Raw genomic sequence first — 17,446 nt, 5'->3', positions numbered from 1 at the left:
ACGAGGGCTGCGCAGTCCCCGAAGGAAGAGATTGTTCTGAGGTCGCGGCGGCGGGGCCAGTCCGCAAGTGGCTTCTTTGCAGACCTAGTGATGGCTCCAGGCGGCGAGGTGGCCGAGGAACGACGCCACGGGCAGCGGAGGCGCCAGCAGGACGGAGAAGCGAGGCAAGGGCGGGCAGGAGTGGCGGTGCGCCGGCTGCGGCGGGCTGCGGCGGTGTGGCGCAGCTCCGCTGCCAGGTCCTGGGATCCGCAGCCCGCGAAGGCGTTACTGCCGCAGTGGGGAGCGGGGCAGGCCCAGTGAGCTGCTTCCGCCCCGCCCCCGTGGCGGAGCGTAACCATGGCAACGGTGGCCTTGACTACCTGAGTTCCTCGAGTTCCTGTGGTTCTCGGGGTCGAGCGGTTGCCAAGGGGCTAGCGAGGGTCTCCAGGCGTTATTTTGATGGCGCGTTTCCTTTTTCACGTTTTCCGGATTTTTTTTTTTCTAACAAAGCACCGTGTTTAAAAGGTAATACAATTCTGGAGTGAAGTTAAGGTGATATTGTTGAAAATGCATCCAAGGCAAACTTGGCCTACCGCTGCATAGGAAAATACCATCTTTAGCCCCGCGACTTCCCTGTGCCACCTGATGGCATTCTGCACCCTCCATACTTTAGGTCAATGAAACTAACACGTTGGAAGTGTGCCGTGTACATATTTTTGTGTGAGACACTGAGTTGAGACTTTTTCTTGTCTAAAAGTTATGTAAAAAGATCTGTGTCTATTCAGTCATCCTTGCAAACAGGCAAACACTAGCGTGTTATTTTTCCTCTCCCGGCATCACTGACAAAGACCTGATGAAAAGAGAATCCTTGTGGTTCCAGATGTCAAGTAATACATTGCAAGCAAAACAAGGCCTACTTAGTCGATCCCAGATGGTGAAAATCTCCCCAAAAGAACACAGCCTTCAACTCTGAATTTTTAAAACCTTATTTAATAAAAGGTTTAAAGATACAGAAGAACATTCAAAAGTAAATAAGTTACATAGGTACATTACAATCACATCCGCAAGATTTACTTTAGTGTGTTATTTTTTTTTTTTTATAAAAAGCACACAAAAAATAAAATCTTCAGTCTGGTCTATCACAACTGTACAGCAAAAGAGGTAATATATATATATATATATATACACACTATTTTAATATGTAACAGTCTTTAAAAAAGGGTGCCACAGGCAGCAAACACACAAAAGGCAGTGTCTGATGTTTTTTCCCCAAAATAAAAGGAATATACTTATTTATATGCTATTAAAATATCTGTACAATAATTACAGACTGTCAAGGCTGTTCCTGTGCTGTCCCCTCCAAACAAGGCCTTCAACTTAGAGACAAACAAGGAAAAGGTGAAACAGCTGCAAACTGTTAGAGGCAAATATTAACACAGCAAAATATGGGGAGGACATACAATTGTTTTATAAAAATATGCATACTTCCTGTAAACCTAAGGAGTTAGGCTTGCTAGTCTGGTAATAAATACCGTTCGAAAAAAGAGAGCCCCAGAGAAAATATATTTAAACAGCTGAGGCTTGAGTATGTGTTGTATTCCTCCTTCATCTTAACATCTGGCACATGAGAAGAAAGAGGTTAGGTCACTGAGGCAGTTAAATATAGGGGATTTCTTTTAGACATAAGCAGCACACGACCTCTGTGCCAGGGGTGGAGGTGGGGAGGCAGAAGGGATGAGGGTGTACCTTAGCTGTGAGGGGGGCTGCTGAAGGCATGGAGGCCAGTGCACTGAAGCACAGACTCCGTGGGTGGGTAAGAGACCTCAGAAACGGTCTGGAACACAGGCACTAGGTTAATTTCATGCCCTTAGCAAAGTGTAGATGGAGACTGGAAAATGGCTATGTGAAATGGTGTGGGGAGGGCATAATAAAGCTGGAGGTGTTTGTCATTTAACTTCTTAAACAGCTCTGAACAGAAGAAAAAAGGAAGAAAAACAAACAAGACGAGCCTAATGTGTTCACAGGGAGAAAGCACCATAAAGGATATACCTATCCCAGCTCCTATGGCTGCACCTACTTTATTGGCAGGTCACTTGGAACAATTGCATCTGCCCTCTAAACATTTTAACTTTCACCTTATATTCTAGATATAAATCCATCCTGGAGCATGAACGCTTCTAAAATACAGGGTCTGGTGGAATTAATACAGAGGTACCACCTTGATTTTCTCCACCAACATTTCACCTAGTCTGATTTCTATGAGCTTAGAAGAGGAGAATCACTCTAAACGAAGGAGGTTCCTGTTACCATGTGTCCACAGAGGGGCCTGAAACTAAATTATATTTAAATAGAAAAAACCTTGGGAAACATAAGTAGCACTTTGGGGCAAAGCTGCGAAGGCACTCTTATTACATAAGTGATTTAGCAGACAGCCTAAATTTGCTACCCTTCTATTTCTGGAGGGTATACCAGATTTCTGCGATCTTGGGACATTGAGTTTGTAGAAGCCTTTGGAGGAAACTAACTGGGAAGTTGAAGATGTAGCGGTCCTGGAGTCTGGCGGGGAGAAAGATGTTGCTCCCATATCTGGGGTCCTGAAGAACCATATTAATGCATAAATCAATGCTGAAAAACACCAGTTAGTGCATAGTTTAGAAACAAAACTCCCTCCCCACTCTTAGCTACCAACATGGTGCCTTTAGGCTATCTTGTAAGAAGAGTAGTAGAATTTTTGGCTCCTTCCTAACATGCTGATCTGCATTCTTGCAACATACTTGCATTCACTTAGAACTTCTAACACAACTAAACTTGAGTAGCAAGATCAGAAAAATAACTCAGCCCTCTATGGGACTGGCAAGGGAGGCCTCTGGAACCTTCTAGCACTTCACTTCAGTGACTCCATGCCAAATATGGCTTCTTCAAACTAGAAACAGAACTAGAATTCTGGCTTCCAGTCAATCCCCTCAGGCAATCTGAAAATACAGCCAGAGAAGAGGTAGCAATAAGAACTGCCTTTGATCTCCCTTGCTCCTGCTGGTCTTTGTGTGGCTTTGGTGACACCTTCCACCTTTCCACCCTCTTTCAGTGCTACTAATCACTCCTACTGGCAACAGCTTCCAGAGCAATGAGGTGAGGGACCTTAGGGTCTTAGGAATGGGGGGGGGGGGGGGGCGGATGCCAAGAAGGTGCCTTATTTTGGGATAAATGCACTTGGGCCTCTGGAAAGCAAGAGGCCCCTGGTCCCTGAGAGGATGTTAAAAATTAAATATTAAGAATAAATAAATAGCTCCCAAATGACACAAGTCGAGGAATGAAGGCTCCTGTCCAATCTGGTTAGGAGACCTCCCCCTCCCAGGGAAGGATCCAGAAATCTCCAGCATGTAGGACCGGGGGCTGGGTGGTGGATATCCACGCTAGACCAGGTGGGATGGGGTGAGGAAGCAGCTGCCAAGGGCAGGACATACACAGGCAAGGAACCTGCAGCAAGAGGGAACAGGCTGGGCCCAGGATAAGCCCCCTTAGCAGCCTTCGGGGACCAAAAGTGTTTGGCAAAAAGGTGGGAAGCAGGAAGGGCCAGGGCTTATCAAAAGTTCTCTCCAGCCCAACCTACAACTTCCACCCTCTGCACAGTTCCCTTCCTTCCAGCAGACTGAGAGCTTGAGACCCAACACTGGCCCCTTCCCCAAATATCTGAGAAAACTTCAGAGCCCTAGCAGGCCGCTAGCAAGCAGCAAAGGGACAGGTACCTGTCCTCTGCCCTATAGGCATTCTGGTAGCTTTCCTCCCATAGGTGGTGGCCTGAGGACAGGGTCACCGGAGCAGCTTAGGCCTGGACATTGTCGTGTAGGGGACAGCACAGGTACCAGGCTGAGCTCCTTCTCGGAGACGGCCACCACAATCCCTCCAGGGGAGTTCCTCTTTTGGGGGCTTGGGGCAGGGCCTGTGCAGCCTTTGAGGTCCTCTGGGGGGGGGGCGGGGAATAATGCTGCAAGGAGGGTGAGCTTGTGCTTGCTTGGCTCTCCATGGTGACCGAGGGGGAGCAGGGGGAACCAGGAGGACAGGAAGAGGCTGCGCGGCAGCAGCGGTCCCAGCGTGGGAGGCAGCAGTGGCGGCGCTGGAGCCCGTCCGGAGGGGCAGCCCCAGCCAGCAGGGGCCTTCGCAGTGCAGTTGGAGGAACGCGCAAGGACTACTTCCGACAGACAGAATGCAAAGAGAACTGGATCCTGCAGCCTAGACGACTGCTCCTGGGGCCTTTATAAATAAAAGAGCCGTTTATTTTATTGTCTTGTTCTTCAGAGAAAAGTCCACGTGATCTCTCCTCTCTCCCTCTGGAGGTTCCAGGGTGCTCGCAGGAGCTTGGGCAGGCTGGTGCAGGGAGGGCCGGGGGTCCAGGGCGAGGGGCGGGCCCCTGAGCCCCGGCGGAGTCAGCCCCTCTCACCCGCGCCGCTCTCCTCGCGCAGCGCGGGCTGGTGCGGAGAGGCGGCGGCTGCGGTTGCCGCGGCGGCAGCGGCCTCCTTCTCCTTCTGCCTCAGGGCGGCAGCCTTCTTCTCCTGTTCTGCGTGGCTCTTCATGTGGGCGCTGCGGCTCTTCACCTTGTAAAACACCCTGCAGCCGGGCAGGAGGGGCTCCAGTAAGAAGACCGTCCCCACCCCCCACCCCCTACCCCCTACCCCCTACCCCCTGACCACCAGACCAGAGAGCGTGCGTGCGGGTGCGCTTGTGTCTGGGCAGTGTGCGTGTGCGCGCCCGTGCACAGGTGCGTCTGTGTGGCGGGCGGGTCCCCGGCCCCGCCTGACTGGCTTGGGCCACACGGCCGGCTCTACCCTCCACCTAGGGAACTGAAGGGTTCCGGATCCAGTGCTGTCACCCCCTGCTCCAAGAGCTGCCAAGTGACGTCACTGCCCTAGAAACCCTCGGAGCCAATCAGATGACAACGCGAAAGCTCCCCTGGAAAGCACACTTCCTGGCCCCCAGCCGTGGCCACCCTGCTGGGTCCCCGGGGAGGCAGGGCCTAGCATCTTACCTGCCACACTTTTTACAAGGGAAAGTGTTCTCCTGATTCTGGGTCTTGTTAAATGTCTCCGGTTTTTTCTTCTTCTCCGAGAAAGGTAGTGCCCTCCGAGACTTCCCTGCCCCCTCTCTTGGCTTCTCTGAGGCTTGGCCACCAGCAGAGCCAGGGGCGTTAGACTCATGGCTTCGGAGGATGAGGATGTCATTGGCCTGGAGAGGATCAAACAAGGAGAGGTGAGAGATCTGGGGAAGAGAGGTTCCTGAATTCTGGCATCTCAGGAACACAGGGCTCTTAAAGGTCAGATGCTCCTGCCAAACGGTCCTCTAGAATCTGCTGGAATCCTTTCAGTGACAAGGTACTCACTGCTTTTTGCCAGCCCATTTGGGTCTTTGGCCAACTTTTTTTTTTTTTTTAATGTTTATTTATTTTTGAGAGAGAGAGAGAGAGAGAAAGCACAAGCTAGGGAGGGGCAAAGAGAGAGGGAGACATGGAACCTGAAGAGGCTCCAGGGTCTGAGCTGTCAGCACAGAGCCGGATGCACAGCTCAGACTCAAGAGCCACGAGATCATAACCGGACCCAAAGTCAGACGCTGAACCAACTGAGCCACCCAGGTGCCCCTGGCCAACTGTATCTTTACAAAGCTGTTGGTACAGTAATCCTGTGGGACAGCCCAAGCTGCCAGAAGACGTCTCCATGCATCTATCTGAAGGGGGTCTTGGTGTCTCAATTGATGTTTTCACGTCTTCATTTAGTCCATCCATTCATGCCTTAATTCCATAAATCAGATTCAAATCCATGTGACGGTGCCATATGCTGGGGATACAGAGGGGACAGACAGGAGCCCCTGCTCTCAGGGAGCTTGAAATCTAGTGAAAGGGACAGACAGCATGAATCACCACAAGAAATGCCAAGCAGATGATGGAGAGTGGAGGACACCTGGAACAGACCTGGAGAGGTGCTTGGGAGGAATCACAGGCCTTGGGTTAGGGGAGCCTCAAATGGCCGCTAGGAGTCATAAGTACGTGCATGGGGTTGACCCTCCTAGGGAAGTATTCCCAAAAGTCAGCAGGACTTGATGAAGCTTGCGCATAGAGCACAGCTCTGGGAGAAAGAGCACAGCCCAGGCTCAGAAGGGAGCAAACAGTCTGGAGTCTTCCTGCAAGCCTAAGTGTACAACACACAAAAAAATTTGTAAGGCTCTCATAGTAAGCCCTACTGTCTTTGGGGGGACATCTCCCTGACAAGGAACACCTCTGGTGGTATGTCTTGTTTCTTGGTCTATGATATGGTGGACAGAGGACTTCACTACGAGGACTGCAGGCAGGAATTCAGGCAAGTCACATATCATCTCTGAACTCAGTTGCGTCTATCTTTGAGGTAGGGGTTAACACTTTATGGGGTTATTGTGAGGAATTAATGAGATACTGGAAAGGAAGGCACTTTGCAGAGAACCTATGAGAGGGGCCATTGTTATTATTCTCATTGTTTCAGCCCTTTTTTTTTTTTAAGTTTATTTATTTTGAGAGAGAGAGAGAGAGAGAGAGAGAGAGAGAGAGAGAATGCAAGTGGGGGAAAGGGAAAGAGAGAGAATCCCAAGCAGTCTCCACACCAACAGCACAGAGCCCAATAAGGGGCTGGAACTCACGAACCACTAGATCATGACCTGAGCCAAAGCTTAACCGACTGAGCCACCCAGGCACCCCAATGTTTCAGCTCATTCTTGTCAGATATTCTTGTCAGGGACACAGCTCTCTTATGGAGAACCTGCCACAGCTACAACTCATAGATGCTTCTGCCACGTCCCACACACCTTTTGGGTTTTCACAAAGCCTTCTTCTTCAGTCTCAGGTACAGAAGCAGTATAGTATAAAAACTTAAGAGCAGAATTTTGGAGTCAGGCTACCTACCAGCTGTCTTATCTAGGGGCCTCCATTTCCTCATATGTAAAATGGGAATAATGACAGTACCTACCGCATAGGGTTATGAGGATTAAATAAGTTAAAAACATAAGGTACTTAGTACATTTCCTGCCATTATGGCGATGATCATCATCACCATGTTCCTGTTCTGCCCTCCCTCCCTCACCCCCAGGCCCAGCTCCAGCCCTCCTCCTGGCCCTGGGCTCCCCTAGTGGAGGTCACACTTACCGACTCATTGGCCTGTAGTGTCTGTGTGGCTTTGACAGCCGCTGCCCTCCGGCTTCGCTCTCGCCCCTCTTCCTGCTCTCCCTTCTCCTGGATCTCTGGCACTTCCTCCTCCCCCTCCTTCCTGGGCTCCTTTGCTTCTCTCTTGGGCTCCAGCCTCTCTTCACTTGGAGACTCTCTTCTGGGAAGAGGCATCCTTGGGAACTTCTGGGAAGTCTATGGGGGATAAGAATGAGGGCAGTGAGCCTGGAGCTCTAGTTACACAGCCATACTGCTCAGATTCTGACCCAGCCGGGGACGACTAGTCCCTGCTCATCCTGCTTGCCTGGCCTGGCCCAGCCAGCCTCCTGCACTACATAATTCTATCTCCTCCCCCAGATAGTCGGCCTGGGAAAGAAGAGGGAGTCTTGAGCTCTGAAAGCCCTCAGGAAGAGACTGAGCACTTGAGATTGAGCTCGGGGCAGGAAGGGAGCATGCCAGTCCAAGAGACAGACACATCCTTCGGCAAGGTGGTCTGGAAGAGCAGACAGCAGCCTTAGCTCCAGTTCTAAACTGTCTTTGTAATGCTTCTGGGAACTCCACCCACTTCCCCGTCTGTAAAAGAGGGACCAAACCACTCCCTGTCTTCATGCAGCATGTCAGCAAGTATGGAGTTATAACCCCAACATGATGTTAGATGGATATGTGGACACAGAATTAAATAGCATTCTCTTTTCTATCCTGATTACGTCAAACATAAAGTTTTGAGTTAGGTCTAAATGTGTCTTTTATACTTCTCCAGACTTTATTATTATTTTTTAGAGATTTTTTTGAAACTTCTGCTTGTCTCTATTTAATGCTTCCCTAATAATTTTTCCTGTGATTCAGATTTTTTTTAATATTTATTTTTGAGAGCGAGAGAGAGAGAGCGCAAGCAGGAGAGGGGCAGAAAGAGAGGGAGACACAGAATCCAAAGCAGGTTCCAGGCTCCGAGCTGTCAGCACAGAGCCTGACGTGGGGTTTGAACTCACAAACCACGAGATCACAACCTGAGCTTAAATTGGATGCTTCACCGACTGAGCCATCCAGGTGCCCCTTAAAGATTTTATTTTTAAGTAATCTCTACACTGAACGTGGGGCTCGAACTCACGAGCTCAAGATCAAGAGTCGCACACTCCCCAGAATAAGCCCCCAGACTTACTTAACCAAAGGTCAGGTCTGAGACTCAGAGCCCTGGCAGGTAACAGTATCTACCTGGATTTTAACAACACTGACTCTCATATATATTTACTTTTGCTAGTGCCTTCTACGGCAAACAGTACTGGTTTTCTGTTTATGATTGGGACGTAACATTTCCCTTCTGAGTAAAAACTGAGTTGACTTAAAGAAAAATATGAAGTAGTAGCCCAGGTGGTATGCGGATGTCGTAGAAACAGTAACGTTGACATGTGGTAGGATGCAGAGATAACACATTCATGATGGTTGTACAAGAATGCCTCAAGTTAGGGCAACAGTATTAGAGGTGTGCTATGAGGAGACAGGAGGTCAGTGCTCATGCAGATATTGTGGGAAAATTCCCCAATGTTCTGCATCAACACAATGTATTATTACCTTGACGCTGACAGACAGACAGGGGGACCTAAAGGGCTAGGTCCAGTGCCCAGGACATTAGCTCCTTGGGGCTGTCAGGGACACTGCCTTGCTCTCTTTACCCTCCAGGGGCTTCCAGAGAGCTTGGCCCCAGGCTCTCAACTCAGCCCTCGGCCCCAGACACAGTCAGGACTCTAAGCAGCTGAGGCTGGGAAGGGAGTCACCTTAATATCCACTTCAACCTCTTCCTGGGCCGACTTCTCGTCACTTGTATCCACATCCCCGAAGGTTAGCGTCCCGTTGCGACCAATTTTCACCTGCTTCTTGTAGGTGTAGTAGAATTCCACGCATTGGGCCACGGTCTTGGTCTGGATCTGATTTGAAGCCAAAACTGAGGTCAGAGTTCCTGGCTCAGCTCATCTGCCTGGAGATTCTCCAGCCTTTCCCATCCATGCATGTCCCCTCCTCCCCAAATGCTAAACCCAAGAAACCCAAGAAATACAAGCATTTCTCCAATGCCTTCCCTGAACAAACCACTGACATTCAATTAAACAACACTTCAGCACTATTAGGAAGGGGGAAAAAAAAGCCAAAAAGGACCACATGGAGCCATTGGGGAGATTTGAATAGGGACTGCATATTAGAGAATATTATTAGTTTAAATTTCTTGGGTATGATAATAGTATTATGGTTTTGCAAGAATATATAACCTTGTTTTTAAGAGATATTTGGATCAAGTCTGTAACATACCTTTAAAAAAATTTTTTTTTAAGAGAGCATGAGCAGGGGAGAGGGGTATAGGGAAAGGGGGGGGGGGCGGCGAGAGAGAATCTCAAGCAGGCGTCATGCTGAGCACAGAGCCCAACATGGGTCTCAATCCAAGATTCTGGGATCATGACCTGAGCTGAAATCAAGAGTTTGTCACTTGGGGCACCCTGGTGGCTCAATGGATTAAGCATTCAACTCGTGGTTTTGGCTCAGGTCATGATCTCACAGTTCATGGATTCGAGCCCCCCATCAGGTTCTGCACTGACAATGCAGAACCTGCTTGGGATTCTGTCTCTCTCTCTCTGCCCCTTCCCTGCTCTTGCTCTCTCAAAATAAATAAATAAACATTAAAAAAAAAAAAAAAGAGTTGGATGGTCAACCGACTGAGCCACCTAGGGACCGCTTGTAACTTACTTTTAATGACTAGTTAAAACACAGAGAAATGAAATAAGCGTGTATATAAATTTAAGTATAGACAGAGAAAGGGAAAGCAAGTGTGACCAATGTTAACAATTGGTAAATCTAAATGAGGAATGTGTGGGTGTTTACTGTACTATGCTTTCAATTTTTCTGTAAGTTTCAAATTTTTCAAAGTAAACAGTTAAGGGTGAAAAAGTCTGGACACCATCCCCATTCAGAGCCAGCCCAGACCCAGCAACACAGACTCCCTTCATCAATCTGGGCAACATTGTCATTCCTCCCAGGGAACAGCAAGTGACAAGTGAGGATAGAAGAATGTTAAACTGTCCTAAATCACAGAGGCACTCAAGGGAGACTAACAAGAAAGCTCTGGAAAAACCTGAAAAGGAAGCAGAAGGCCTAAGTCTCACTCCTAACTCTGCCACTAAATGTGTGACCTCAGGCAAGTCTCTTCACGAGTAAGATGACTTCCAAGGGCCTCCCAAGACCTGAAATCCTAGCGCTCCCGTTTCACAAATCCATCTGGCTACTGGGTTTAGTTTCCGGACAGATTTCCCACACACAGAGGCTCTTTGCTCTGACTCTGCCCTTTCTCCCCCAGGCTCCCAGACTGCTCTGCCAACTGCTGGGCTGCAGTGGGAGCTGGGAAGTCTGTCTACAGAGCCCAAGGGGTCAGTGAGTTCTCTGCGCCTGAGGAGAAAACAGATACGCTGTATCTCACAGGAATGGCCAAGTCACAGATTTACTAATTAGATCCTGTTTACACTTTTGTTGTCAATTCTCTCTGATCATCTGTGTGACTAACAGTCTGCTCTTCTCATTAAGGCGTTAGGGGCACCACAGTGAATTTCACAGGCGGGTACTTCGCAGAAATATTGCCCAATCAGGGAATGGAATGTTACTGAAACCCAGCAAATGACTGTCCTCACAACAGGGCCCTTGTAGAAGAATTCATCCACACTTTGCCCAGTCCCCAGAGCTGTCCTGACACAATCTACAATTCCAGGAGGAAAGAGCACATTCTTGGAAACCCCATTCCCTCGGTGGTCTGTACAGCTGAGATTTTATGAGACAGGGCTGCTGGAAAGATGCAGGTCCTTGGATTAGCAAAACAATCTTCTCCCAGAAGAACATGGGGAGAGGCAAGATAAATTCAATCTAGGAAAAGTCAACTTGGCCTCCTCTGCTCGGTCAGCTGAGTTACTGGAAGGAAGCCCTGGGTCTGACAGGAAGAAGGCAGTGGGCCCCCCCCACGCAGCCCGGTCTGTTATACAGTCACTTGTTGGCTCTCAGTTCCCCTCATCTTTTTTTTTTTTTTTTTTAATTTTTTTTTCAACGTTTTTTATTTATTTTTGGGACAGAGAGAGACAGAGCATGAACGGGGGAGGGGCAGAGAGAGAGGGAGACACAGAATCGGAAACAGGCTCCAGGCTCCGAACCATCAGCCCAGAGCCTGACGCGGGGCTCGAACTCACGGACCGCGAGATCGTGACCTGGCTGAAGTCAGATGCTTAACCGACTGCGCCACCCAGGCGCCCCTCAGTTCCCCTCATCTTAGGGTGACCTCTCCTCTACATACTGATTGTGGCTTTTGAAGTACTCTAGCCCCCTGGGAAATGGCTCACCTCAGTCTGCAGCCTTCCTTCTCTTCCTGTTCTGCCTCAGGCAAGTCACTCTCTGAAGTCTGACACCACTGGGTCCGCCCACTCAGGCCTCCTTCTGAGACCACCCCCCCCCACTCCCCACCCCCACCCCCAGAATGGCCATACTACCTTAACATGAGGGAAGAAGGCTCGGAACCAAGGGGAGGAAAGGCCCAATCTTCTCCCCTTGTTTTGTTTAGAAAATTCTCTCCGACAATACTTAGTGGCATTAACCTGTTTTTTTCAGAGAGACTGCAGGGCCACCACCGGCAGAGGGAGCCCCAAATCACACAGCCGGCCCCTGGCTGCCTCTTGCGCCTGAAACAGAGCCCCAGCTCACCAGCTGCTGCACCAGGAAGAAATCCTTCTTATAGATGGCAATGCCCTTGTTGAACAGCTTCCTCTCAGCCATCTTCCACTGGTCAGAACCTGTAAGGCAAAGCGGGAGCCAGGGTTAGTGAGGTGGATGGGACTGTGAGTGACCAGCAGAAAAGTGTGAAGTCATCCGTCCACGGTCTCTGCAGCCATTCAGAGCTTGATCCATATTTCTGCTTCCGCCACTTACTAGCCTCTGACCCTCAATCACCTCACTTGGGAACTGGGACCTGGTCACACAAGCCACCTCACCAGTTGTGGTGCAGACTCAAGGAGATAATGCACATGAAACCCTTGCTGCTCTGCCTTGCACACACAAGAGGTACCACTCAACAGGGATCGGTGGCTGCTGTGATTATGCCATTTGGTCACTGTCCCTTTAAAAGCACAGTGCCCAGGATGGGACACGGCACCCCAGGGGTTGTCTAAGTTCCAAGCACCGGATGCCAATTGGGATGGCACTCCCCAGATTCCTGTCCCTTGCACCTTGCCATGGACTTTTTTGCCTGCATGGGCTCCCACCTGCCCACGCCTTTCTCTCTGCCCCTTCAGGGCACAGGAAGCCCCTTGAGAACTACCCCATCTTTGGTGTTAGTTCTTTCACTCCGGCTCTTGGCTTATCTGCCCCCGACCTCCTCACCCCCATCCAGGGCTGTGACTCAGCACCAAGCTTGGCCCCGCTGATGCTGGAGACCTTGAGGCTCCAGGTCCCAGGCTCACCTGTGTAGTGATAAGTTGCCAGTGGGTGGTTATGGGGCCGCAGGGGCTTCTTCAGTAGCAGCTTATTCAGCGTTTCCTGAAGGGGAAGTGAGGAAAAGGTCAGTGCCCTGCAGGGGTCTCAGTGGTAGGCTGAGCCTCCTAGGTGCCAGGCACAATTCAGAAGGCCTCTTCAACCCTCTGAGTAGTAAGGTGGGCATTTATTTTTACCCTGTGTAACTGCTGAGGGGCAAGAGGTTTGGCAGGATGGCAAGATCACGGAGGGTGGAGCTGCTCAGGAACCAGGCCAAGGGCCTCTTAAGAGAGAACATGTGGCCCCCAGGACAGACAGCCACAGGTGGAGAAAGCCCTCAGTGACAGCCTTTCTGAGGGCGGGGACCCACTGACCCAGAATCAGGGACTAGGGTAGACAAGAGGACCCTGTGCAGCGAAGTCTGGAGTTTGGAACTACGACTACCTTCGGTGGAGCCCCTACAACCCCCAACCTGGTCAGACCCTCCTGCCTGCCTCCAATCAGTAGGCCAGCAGCCCTGGCTCCTGGGCAGCAGACATGGATCCATGCCAGCCTCCCTCAGGGTCCCTCCCCCCACCAGGGCCATCGTCTCACCAGGATGTCTCCCCTGGACTCATGCAGACAGTGCAGGGCCAGCTCCTGGTTGGTGCCAGCTCCAGGGAAAATACTGGAGCAGGCGGCTGTCAACAGGTCTTCCACTGGAGCAAGCGTGGGAGGGGAGGAGAAGAAATCTCGTTCAGGGCCTAACCCACCCACCTGTCCAACAGCCCACCTTCACTTGCTGGTGCAGGCCCCCTCTCACCTTGCCTCTGCTTCTCCCGGCTGCTCTCTAGGTCCTCCCACGGCTGCCACACCAAGTCGGCCTTGTGGGGGTCTGCAGCTGCCAGAGCACGATCCCTTATGGAGGGGATTTCCGCTTGGAACCGGGAGCCCACGTTGATCCGTCTGCAGGGGTGGAAAGGGCAGGGAGTGAGGCCTCACCTCGCGGGCACAGGGAATCTTTCTCTCTGGGATGGGAGAAGATGCAGGGGGTAGTCCGCAGACGCTGAGCACAGCAAGACCTCAACTGAGTGTAAGGAATTTGGCTTCCGTGAGAACAGCCTGGCAAACGGGACCTGGTAGTGCCAGAAAGACAAGGCCCAGAGGTTGGAAAGGGGAGAAGCTTCAAGTTTACAGATAGGGAAAGAGTCTCTTGGACTGCCCTGCCGATACTCAGAGGCAAATTCAAACCGAGCTGGTCCTTTCCTTTAGGGTGGGGACAGTAAAGCCCAGAGCCAGTTGCAGAATCTCAGAGGCTGTTCAGCCCTCTGTGGGCCCCACACAACCCTCCTCTTCCTCACAGGGCCTGCGTGCACTGGACCCCATCGGCCACCCTCGTACCATAGGCCAGAGGAAGGGCTGCACTTACGGCTCGATGCTCACTGGGGTGGCCTCTCCCATCACAGAGAGGACAGGTGGGGTGACTTCAGCGCTATCTATGGGACAAAAGGCACATCGGTGAACGGCACCCTCCTGCCTTCAGCAAGCCGCCCCTCCCCCACCCCACCCTACATGGCTGCTCTGTTTGCACAAGAGCCATGGCAGTGACTCACAGAGACTGGTACTTGGAAATCAGGCACGGTGAATCCTGGCTCCTCAGCCTGCAACTGTGACGACTAACTGTGACTTTGCCAAGCACGTGGGTGCTTCTGTTTTCACACCTGCTGCAAGGGGCTATTACTACCTACCTCCTAGGGTTAATGCGAGGACTGAATGAAATCATGCACAAAGCCTCGCCCTCAATAAATATTAGCTACTACTACTACTACTACCACCACCCAAAGCTGGGTCCCTGCCCCAGGAGCTCCCATACTACAGAATTAGCTCCAACATTAAACTATGCTTGCTCTAGTAAAGAAGCTGAAACGTTTGGCACACTAGCAAGGCAGTGAAGGAGAACCCTGTTTATATCTCCTCACTTCCATGCTGGATTCTCTGCCTCAGTTTCTCCTGAACTAATCTTAGTGCCCCACATGGAGGCACTCCCTTGCTCCAAAAACCTTTGCTGACCTCCCCCCCTTTGCAACTTGCAGCTCCTCAGCTCGGCTCACTCATGCAGCTCCCCTTTCATCTATGCCTCCCACCACCCCCTTGCCCGGACCCTGGAACCTAGCTGACTGCTTACTCATGGCTCCTTGCTCTTCCTGCACGGTCCTACCTCCAGGCCTTTCCACCACTCATTCCGGTGCCGAGTATGCCCTCCCCACCTCCTTCCTAGTTCAAGCTCTTAGCTCTAGCCCCACCCTCTCCTGGAGGCTTTCTCACCACCCCAGGCTAGTAGGCTCTGCAGGCTTTGGAGGTTAGGGTCTCCCTCACTCACTGGCTGTTGATCCCACTGTGCCCAGAACCTCTGCTTTTCTGTCTCCCAGGTTTCCATGTCAACTCCCTAATGACCCTGTACTCTCTTTAGAACTGACAGACCGGTGCTGTCCCATACACTACTGGAGCCTTCACAGGACCCAGTTCAATGCTTTACACCCAGGTACTCGATAAATGCTCATGGATGGACAGGCCTCTCTTTGTTGCCAGTCTGGTCTCTACGGTGATTTCTTCCTGCGCAACCCAGGCACGGAGAGAAGCTTGGAAGGTACGTGGGAGGGTGGAATGGAAGGCCAGCCAGCCAGCCCAGAGTGAGCCATTTCTCACCCACAGACACCAGGGGGCACCAGAGAGCTAGGGCATGGGAGGTCAGGGTCAAAGGGTAATCTAGTGATGGGAGGCTTCACCCTTGTTCTACTACCTCTGGAGGTGTTTACTCCCACTTAATCCTCCACCACACTACGAGATAAGATTATCCCATTTTTCAAAGGAAATGGATCTTTTTGTGGAGTGGCCCACATTTTTCAACAGTTCACCACCCGGGCCAGCCAAAATGTCTGCTCTTGGCCAAAACAACTATTTAAGAGCCCCAGGAGGCAGGATCTACCACATAATATTAAGAGCAAACATGATGCGTCAGGCATGGTGTTTTAAGTGCTTTACGTTTGTTGCTGCCTCTGAACCTCACCACAACCCCGTGAGTTGGCTATCAGGTTGAACATAGGAAACTGCTATTTGTGGATCCAGAAATAGATTAAATTGGCAATTTCACCAACAACCAAGTACTACTAATATCCTCAATTAAATACTAAAGAAACTGAAGCGCAGAGAGTTTCAATGACTTGCACAGGGAACATAACAGTAAATTGTAGAATTGGGATTTGAACCCAAGCAATTGGGCTGATACCCCCTACCCCATCCCTGCCTGTTCTTGAACCAAGACAACCACCTTTTCTCTCTCAGAGAAGAGACAGTGGAGCCCCTTTTCCCAGTGTTCCAGCCAATCCCCAGCAGCCTTATCGTCAGAGTCTCGTTCCTGCCCATTGCCCTCCCTCCCCACATTCCCTGCCCCCATGGCCCCTGAGGGTGGGTCACTCACTAGACCGGAGCAGGGTGCGATGGGCACTCTTTGGCGTGATGGGAGGAGGGGCTGGGATGCTGCTGGTTGACATGATGGCATTGAAATAGAGGCCGGAGCCTTCCCGCACAGGACTGAGGATTGGGGGAGGGGTGTAGGGGGGTAGCTCAAAACTCCGCTCAGAGGGGTGGTCAGCTAGGCGGACAGGAGAGCGCAGGTGGCTCTGGTATGGGGTGATGTTGGAGTAGACGGGAGGGGCAATGAAAGTGCCCGCCTTGGTAGGGATGATCAGGGGCTCAGGCCGTGGCCGCTGCTTTGGTTTTCGCACTGAAGGTTCCCCTTCCAACTTGACATTCATGTCATCAGCCTGGAGAAGGAAACAGAACCAAGATAGCTCAGACTCTTATGTGCTGGGAAAACTGAAGTCTTGACCACTGCTGGTCAGTCTCACCTTTCGAACTTAGCCTGCCCACCACACCCACCAACGCAAGCCTGAGACAGGGAACAGGTCCAAAAACCCTTCTTACTGTCTCCACTAGGGCAGGGGTCAGCAAACTGTTTCTGTAAAGGGACAGATAATAAATGTAGGCTTTGTGGGCTGCACCCAGTCTCTGTTACATATTCTTCTTCTCCTCTTCCCCACTCTTTTTAAATAATCCTTTTAAAATGTTAAAAAAAAAAAAAAGATACAAGGTAAAATCTATTCTTACATCTGGATATGGCCCACAGGCCATAGTTCCCAATACCTAATGTGAAGTATGCTATTGGACAGAGAACTGTAGTAGTTAAGGGCCCGGGCTCTGCAGCTAGATTGCTTAGAATGGGCTCTACCCCCTTTACTTATCACTTAAAATGTCTTAACTTCTCTGTGCATCATCATTTTTAACATGGGAACAGTAAGTACCTACCAAATGGATTAGCTATGAGGACTAAATGAATTAATATGTGGAAATCACTGAGAACAGTAACTGACATGTAGTAATTACTCAATAAATACTGGCTGCTATCAAGCTGTATATTAGATGGAGGTCCCTACTATGTGTCAAGACCTGAGCTGGGCATGGGACCACAAAAGGAAGAAGACAGTCCTGTCCTTGCAGCACTTTTTCTCATAAAATTAGTCCTACGATAACAGACCAGCCTACTTATGCTGTCAAAGGTTAGCCCTCCTAGCTTACACTTCTCCCTGCTCGATATGCCTCATGGGTCTCCATGTAGAATAGAGGGTAGAGCTGTAAGGGAAGAGAAGCCTTTCTCTGCTCCATCCCTATCCTCTCAAAAGAGAATGGAACCCTATGAGGGTGAGCAATATCCAGATCATCTCCCTGAGTACAGAGCTGGCCCATAGGTGAGGTTGGCCACATTGACTA

At 50.6% G+C, this 17,446-nt stretch overlaps 1 protein-coding gene across 7 annotated transcripts in view; it reads right to left on the bottom strand.

Moving 5' to 3' along the window:
* Positions 1 to 949: 949 nt before the first annotated feature.
* MIDEAS (mitotic deacetylase associated SANT domain protein) overlaps positions 950 to 17,446 on the bottom strand; it is a 69,027-nt gene continuing 52,530 nt past the window's right edge. For 5 of the 7 annotated variants that reach the window (XM_086709324.1, XM_086709322.1, XM_086709320.1 and 2 more), the window contains 10 exons: positions 16,098 to 16,443; positions 14,049 to 14,115; positions 13,443 to 13,585; positions 13,235 to 13,338; positions 12,631 to 12,706; positions 11,876 to 11,964; positions 8,929 to 9,078; positions 7,139 to 7,351; positions 5,003 to 5,199; positions 950 to 4,584 (listed from right to left, as the gene is read on the bottom strand). In XM_086709324.1, the coding sequence (XP_086565450.1) occupies positions 4,404 to 4,584; positions 5,003 to 5,199; positions 7,139 to 7,351; positions 8,929 to 9,078; positions 11,876 to 11,964; positions 12,631 to 12,706; positions 13,235 to 13,338; positions 13,443 to 13,585; positions 14,049 to 14,115; positions 16,098 to 16,443 (1,566 nt within the window). In that variant the 3' untranslated portion in view covers positions 950 to 4,403. Of the gene's footprint in view, positions 4,585 to 4,998; positions 5,200 to 7,138; positions 7,352 to 8,928; positions 9,079 to 11,875; positions 11,965 to 12,630; positions 12,707 to 13,234; positions 13,339 to 13,442; positions 13,586 to 14,048; positions 14,116 to 16,097; positions 16,444 to 17,446 lie in introns of those variants that run through there. The other 2 variants (XM_086709327.1, XM_086709326.1) reach the window with 2 other exon arrangements.

The sequence above is a fragment of the Puma concolor genome, chromosome B3 (genome assembly GCF_028749965.1).
Source record: "Puma concolor isolate L17-30 chromosome B3, mPumCon1.1.hap2, whole genome shotgun sequence".
NCBI classification, from domain to species: domain Eukaryota; kingdom Metazoa; phylum Chordata; class Mammalia; order Carnivora; family Felidae; genus Puma; species Puma concolor.
This window is presented reverse-complemented; position numbering and strand designations above follow the sequence as displayed.